The 7,344-nt window shown below is 57.1% G+C and overlaps 1 protein-coding gene across 1 annotated transcript in view; it reads right to left on the reverse strand.

The window, feature by feature from the left end:
* Positions 1-1,551: 1,551 nt before the first annotated feature.
* Positions 1,552-7,344, reverse strand: part of LOC140899881 (protein ABHD15-like) — a 49,523-nt gene continuing 43,730 nt past the window's right edge. The window contains 3 exon segments of the mRNA XM_073316122.1: positions 1,552-3,099; positions 4,140-4,492; positions 6,944-7,344. Coding sequence (XP_073172223.1) covers positions 2,580-3,099; positions 4,140-4,492; positions 6,944-7,344 — 1,274 coding nt within the window. The 3' untranslated portion in view covers positions 1,552-2,579.

The following is a 7,344-nucleotide window of genomic DNA, read 5'->3' on the forward strand; positions in this document are numbered from 1 at the left end:
TTGGCCCCTGGTCCAGACCCTCAGCATCCACATGACCCAGCCCAGGGACTATTCCCAGGGGAGCAGCCATGGCTCATCCCAGCTCCCCTACAGCACCAACGATAACACAAGTGAACTGAATAGCCCAGTAAAGAGGCTGCTGTGCCTGGCTGGCCAAGCCCCCCTCCCTTCCCTTCCCTCACCTCCCAGCTGGTGTCTGGCACACAGGCCTCTGTTTTGGAAAGAGCCCCACCTTAGAATCATAGAATCATAGAATATCAGAGTTGGAAGGGACCTCAGGAGGTCATCTAGTCCAACCCCCTGCTCAAAGCAGGACCAATCCCCAATTTTTGGCCCAGATCCCTAAATGGCCCCCTCAAGGATTGAACTCACAACCCTGGGTTTAACAGGCCAATGCTCAAACCACTGAGCTATCCCTCCCCCTAGCTATCCCTCCCCCCCTTAAGTGAGGACAGGTGGCCCCGAGGCTAGGGTGCTAGCCTAGGAGTTGGGAGACCCAGGTTCCATTCCTGCTTGACCTCAGGCAAGTCACTGAGCTGCTTGGTGCTGAACTGCCCTGCCCCACAGGCTTTGGTGAAGATAAAGGCAATAGTGATTTGGAGATGCCCCAGTGATGGGGGCACCTAGGGAGAATGAGAACATGGGCACTCCCCGGTGGAGGCAGGGCTCCTGGCAGCTTAACTCCGGAGTTGACTAAGCCTGTTCAGAGCAGGGGTCCTTGGCACAGCAGTCCCTACACCTTAGCTACAACTTAGTTACTGGGACTTAGTACAGCAGTACTAGGGGAAGCTGCATTCCCCCAGGAAAGAGGCGACTATAGCCAAGCCCACAGGCAGCTCAGTCTTGCCAAGCTCCCAGTGGGCATGATCATCCCCCATCAGCACCTGCTCCAGGGGGTTGCTCACACCAGGTTTAGATTCTAGGGGGCCCCCTAAGAATCCATCTCCCAGGCTTCTTGTCCACCCATTTCATGACACTGTTGTTCTCATCAGCTTGTTGCCCAGTAGTGCATACAGAGGAGTCAGGCACACCAGCTCCTCAAAGAATGGACACGTTTTCCTCCTGCTGCTGGATCTGTGTTATTGACTCAGGCCTTCCTGTACTGGAGCACAAGTCCCTTGTCTTCCCATGGCATTGCTTGCTTCTCCAAGAGACATCCCTAGCCGCTCTTAGCTTTCCACACGACACACCCAGCCAACCTTACCTCTGACCCCTTTGCGATGCTGGTACATGGGGACATGGCAGCTCTAGGTGCAATGATACTTGGGGAACACAGCATCAGCCAGTGGTTGTGGTGGACTTATAACGTGCTGGTGTTTGTTATGGAGGCATAAAGTACCCTTGTGGCTTCCCTATGGGGACAGAGCTCAGCTGTCCGGCTGCGGTGTGTGGTAAGTGTCACCTGAACTGAGCATTAGTGTGCAAAGTGGGGGAGTGTGTGTGCACACCTGTGGGTGCATTCATCTGTGAGTGTGCACACATGTATGACAGGTCTGTGAATGAGTGTCCACTGATCCCAGTGAGATGCAGAACAGGAAGGAAGACACCCGTCTTTGAGCCTAAAATAACATTTCAAGCATCCTTTAGTCTTGTCATGGAGCCCTAATGAAGAATGCCAGTTAGCCTGCACACACGGGCAAGGAGGTACAACTACACAACAGGGGTGCATTACAGATGAGGGCCCAGGAGCGTCTAGCACTGCATCACCCAGCTACGTACAGCAGTTCCAGCCTCAAGAAGGGAATCTATGCTAATTACTTCCTTATTTTTGTAGCTACGTGGAGAAAAGTAACAGGCCCAAATTGCTGCCCAGGCAGTGACCCTGAGTCACCCCTGATCATTCTGCTGCAGCCTCCCTCCCGACTCTCAGCTACCCCCATTTGCTTGGACACATGTAAAACCTAGAGATATGCTCACTGCAGCAGGGCCTGTGTCTTCGTATGTCTTCCATGAAGCACTCAGCATAAATTCGGGTGCTACAAAATAAATAAGAATAATTCATCCCTCTCTGTTCCATTGCAGCATAGCACCTGGCTGGGCCCCAATCTTCTAGCACTGGGACATCACAGTACCTGGCAACCATCCGCAAAGGCACAGAAACACATCACATTATCACAACCAGGAGCCACTGGCCCTGGGACACAAACACCACTTCTGACAGGGCAGCACCTGAGATGCTGACACCCAGCCAGGACGCAGCACCTCTGTCACGCTGCAGTTAGCATCTAACATGATCCAGTTGTTCACTGAAATACTATGTTCTTGCTCAGAGCCGTCCCTTCGGGGTGACCGCTCTGGGCCCTGTGCTTTTGGGGGGCCCCAGGCCGGCGCGATTGGCCAGGGTGGTTGGTCCTGGAAGAGACGAATCCATCTCTTTCGCCCTGGGTCCTGCACCCCACTAGGGATGGCCCTGTTCTTGTTACAAAGTGTCACAGTCCCAAGAGCGGGGCCGGGGGGGGAGGGTATGGCACAACCCAGCTGTCTGGGCTGCTGAGACACCATCCAGGTGCAGCTGATGAGACAGTGCTCTCGGCAAAGGTCAGCAGAACGTCCTCCAGATGCCGAGTGAAGAGCAGCTGTCAGTGGGTGTAGGAGCGCTGCCAGCTGTAAATGTCAGGCGTATTGTGGGGGCAACAGGACTCCTGCCTGCAGCCACTTCTGTCCTGGGTGACCTTCAGCACCGGCCGGGCCCCTCTCTTCTTGGCCTGGCCCTTCAGTTTGTCCTCTGTGAGGAGGAAATCCACAGTGGAGTTGAAGAATTCCAGCAGCACCTCATGGCTCCAGAAGGCACCACCCAGGCTATCCTTGAAGAAGCCGCAGTGTCCGCCTCCCTGGGTAAGCACTAGGAAGAAGTAGGGGTTTGTCTCAAACAGGTCGAGGGGCAGCGTGTCCCTGGGGGCCCCACACATGGGGTCGTCCTGGCTGCAGATGCACAGCACTGGTACTGCTACCTCGTCTACGTCCCGCAGGGGGTTGTTCCTCTCCCAGTACAAGTCCCAGGTCTGGGCCTGGCAGAACAAGACCTCCTCCAGCTCCCTCAGTGACTGGCCCCCAAAGAAACGATCCAGGGGAAGAACCTCCCCTAGCACCGTGGCAAACCTGGGGAGACAGACACTGGTGAGAGCCCAAGCAGGAGAATGAGGAGGGGGGACTGTGCTGGGGGAGGTTCATTGATTGAGCATGGGGCAGCTCCCCATGGCTCTATCTGGGATAGAAAAGGCCTTCTCCCTTCGTCCACCTCCCCCAGGGCTCTGCAGCTCCCCACCTTGTGCTGAGAAGCATTCTCACTAACCAGGACTGCTCCAGCTACACCCTAGGGCAGAGGTGGGCAAACTATGGCCCGCGGGATCATCCTGCCCATCCCCTGAGCTCCTGGCCAGGGAAGCTAGTCCCTGGCCCCTCCCCTGCTGTCCCCTCTCCCCCGCAGCCTCAGTGCACCACCAGGCTCCTGGCCCGCGGCTCCTGCCAGGCAGTGCAGGCAGCGTGGCTGGCTCTGGCCAGGCAGTGGGGCTGCGGGCTCTTCTGAGCAGTATGGTAAGGGGGCGGGTGGATTGGATAAGGGGCAGGCGATTCCGGTGGGCAGTCAGGGGATGGGAAACGGGGGGCGGGGGGTAGGATAGGCATGGGAGTCCCGGGGGGCCTGTCTGTGGGCGGGGGTGTGAATAGAGGTCAGGTCAGTCAGGGCCCGGGACAGGGAGCGAGGCGGTTGGATAGGGGGTGGGGTCTGGGTGGGGTGGTTAGGGGCAAGGGCCCTGGGAGGGGGTAGTCAGGGACAAGGAGCAGGGGGGGTTGGATAGGTCGGAGGTTCTGAGGGGGGCAGTCAGGGGGCGGGAAGTGGGAGGGGGCCAGGCCATTTGGGGAGGCACAGCCTTCCCTACCCGGCCCTCCATAGAGTTTCACAATGCCGATGTGGCCCTCAGGCCAAAGGATCACCAGCTCAGTCCCCTATCTGCTGATCCCACAGGATCTCACGTGGGTCCATGGGACAAGGGCAAAAGCCACTGGGATCCCTCAGTGCACTGCAAAGCTGCACTCATGGCATGGTGGAGCTGGGAGGCTGTGGCTCATTGCTTCAGACACGGCCGGGCCAGGCCATTGCTCCACGCTGTCCATCTCAGCCCCAGAGAGGAGTCACTCACCGGCTAAGCCACATCTTCTGGGACATGAGCAAGAGTTGCTGCCATAGCCAGGGGCACCCAGCTTCAAACCATCCCCGAGGATCAAAGATGGGGGAGATGCAGCCAGCAGCTGTCAGGTGGCTAGAGGAACCACATTCTCCCAGGTAGGAGAACAGGAGCCCTGCCCCAGTGCTCTCCCCCACTGCGAAGAGCAGGGCCCCTGGGCACTGGGAGCGGATGTACCGGATGGCTTCTCGCAGGTCAGCAGGATCCCCATACGGCTGCAGCGCGGTAGTGCTTAGGGGGCAGCCGTTCTGGCCGCGGCGGTTAAAGACAACAGGATGGTAGCCATGAAGGAGTGCCACGTGACATAGCTAGACCAGACAAAGGGAGTCACTGTGAGTGCCCTGGGAACAACAGGGAAGGACAGCCTGTCTGCTCTGAGGGCCCCACCCCTGGGCTGCTCTACCAACTGGTGGGTTAGGGCAGAGCCATCCCTTGGGTAGGACACATCGGGGTGACCGCTCTGGGCCCCATGCTTTGGGGGGCCCTGTGGGCTGGTGCGATTGGCCAGCATGGTCAGTCCTGGAAGAGACAAATCCGTCACTTCCGCCCTGCCCCATCCCCCCTCCCTCCCCCCCAGGGACAGCCCTGAGTTAGGGACTCAGACACCAGGAGAAACCTGTGATCACACCTGGAATCCAGGTCAGGATTCTTCCCTGTGGCCATTATCTATGTCTTTATGAATGACCCAGGTGATGGGTCTTAGAAGCCTGTTCCTCTGCTCAGTGCCATGGTATCCCTGCCTGGAATGTTTCCCTCATTCTTCCTTTCCTCAGTGTCCTGATCCCTGGCCATGCGGCCTTGGTCCCTGTCTCCTGGCCTTGGGTGCCACATGCAGGCCGAGGTTTGCAGACGTGCTCACTAATGTGGGCATCCAACCAGAGACACCTGGGCTGATTCCCAGCGTGCTGAGGACCCACCGTCCCACTGAAGTCAGTGGGAGCCGCAGGCTCTCATGGGGGCTGGTCAGAAGCTGAGGCACCCAAATGAGCAAGCACGTTGAGCACTTGGTGCCTTTAATCTCTGCGTCAGCCCCTCCATCCCCAACTCAGTCGTGTGCCCATCTCTGGCCTGCTCCCACTGGGATAAATCCATCTATTAATTGGGTGAAGCCAATACAGTACCAGGGGAGTCACCCACAGCCCCCGCCCTGCTGCAGCACAGCCCCAAACAGCACTGACCATTCAGCTTTCTATCGCACCATCCACTCACCTTTAAGTCCATGAGCCCTACCCCTCACCCTCATAGAAGATCAGGGGTGGAAGGGACCTCAGGAGGTCATCTAGTCCAACCCCCTGCTCAAAGCAGGACCAATCCCCAACTAAATCATCCCAGTCGGGGCTTTGTCAAGCCAGGCCTTAAAAACCTCCAAGGAAGGAGATTGCACCACCTCCCTAGTAACCCGTTCCAGTGCTTCACCACCCTCCTAGTGAATAAGTTTTTTCTAATATCCTCCCTGGTCTCTCCCTGCAAGAGGGAGGTTTCTGCCCCAGATGGTCAGGTGGGTTGGCTGCATTTCCCATGTGCAATGGCATTTTGTTATTTTCTGCCCTTGCTTCCCATCTCCCTAGCTCCCTTTGTTTGCAACTCCTCCCAATTCAGCATCATTGGAAAATTTAACTGGCATCTTCTTTACCCCTTTCCAGATGGGCATCACGTAGGGGGAGGGTTTAAATAACAGGAATGATTAATGAAGCTGTTAAAGAAGATCAGCACTAGGTGGTGTGGAGCGGGCAAGAGCATCAAGAGGTGTCATAGGGACCCAGCACATGTGCCGTGCTGCAGTTGGGGTCGTGTGGCACTAGGTGGGGGTGCCACTGACGGGACAACCTGGACTCAGTTGCACTGAACAAGCTTTCCTGGCCCTGAGACTGGAGTTAGCTGGGGAGCTCTCTGGCTGATACGGACCGTGTTGTTCTAACCGCACTCACAGGCTGTGGGCTGGCCCTAGTGAGGTGGCACTAAGGCCGTTTCTGGTAAGGTGAAGAGAGGTTTAAAGATGCCCAGAACGACCTACGTCTCCCAGCCCAGTCCAAGAGAATCCACTGTCTTCTCTGTAGATTCAGCTTGTCAGCTGCTGCAGCAGAGCCAAAGAGCAAATGGGGTCAGTGGGGTTGTGGGAGGATGGGGGATAAACCTCAGCACTAAATCCACTGTTAGCAGCGATTGCTAGGGGACCACTTTGGTGCTGGGCAAGGAACACACTGCTGGGGTTTATACACAGCCTTGGATAGAGAGCCTCTGCCTCGGGCGTCGGGCAGCTGGGAGACAGACTGGAGCTCCATGCAGCTGCCTGATGGGAACAGCCTGTTCTCCCTGGTGTGGGCAGGGGTTATGCAGCAATTCCCTAAGTACAGTATACCCTTCCAAATCCTGTGTGACCCCCTATGTTCTCCAGCCAGGCACAGCACTCACCCCTACTCAGCCCCAACCCAAATAGGCCATAGTGCTTCCAAACCCTCCAAACAGCCCACTTCTGCCCTGAGTCCCACCTCCCCACAAACATACACATTGTTCTGCCCCTCAAGGGTAGGGATTGGCTCCATCTCTGCGTCCTGTTGCTGTTTGTCTAAGGAAATTCTCTGAGCTGTAGCTGAAGGGGTCGGGATCATGGTCCCTTTTTCTACAAAGGGGAAAACTGAGGCGCAGGGAGGGGAAGTGACTGGCCCAAGGTTACCCAGTAAGTCAGTGGCAGAACCGGGATTGCAGTTCCTAGTGCCCAGCCCTGTTGCCCGTCACTGCCAGTCCCTCCCCCTCATTACCTTGCTGATGTTGCGGGTGACCTTCCCGAAGGAGTTGGGGACAAGCAGCAGGACAGGTGTGCTGCAGATGGTGGATGTCTGCCTCCTCTTCTGCTGTGCTGGCCCCACTGCCCAGTCCAGTGCCACCAGCCCTTCATCGCTCAGCTGCAGATAGGTCCTTACAAAATGCACCCTGCTATCCAGGGGCCCCATCATGCTGGCCAATGTCTGCAGGGTGGGGAGAGCCCTCCATGGCCAGCTGGCTTCGCATAGGCTTTTCAAGGCCTGGCACTGGCTCTCCAGGTAGGTAGCCAGCGCAGAGGGCTTGCAGACTAGCTGGGCCCCAGAGCGGCTGGGAACTTTTGCTTTCCGAACCCAAACCCAGACACACAGGAAGATGAGCAGTAGGAGGAAGCCCAGCC

The sequence above is a fragment of the Lepidochelys kempii genome, chromosome 17, assembly GCF_965140265.1.
Source record: "Lepidochelys kempii isolate rLepKem1 chromosome 17, rLepKem1.hap2, whole genome shotgun sequence".
In the NCBI taxonomy this organism is placed as follows: Eukaryota; Metazoa; Chordata; order Testudines; family Cheloniidae; genus Lepidochelys; species Lepidochelys kempii.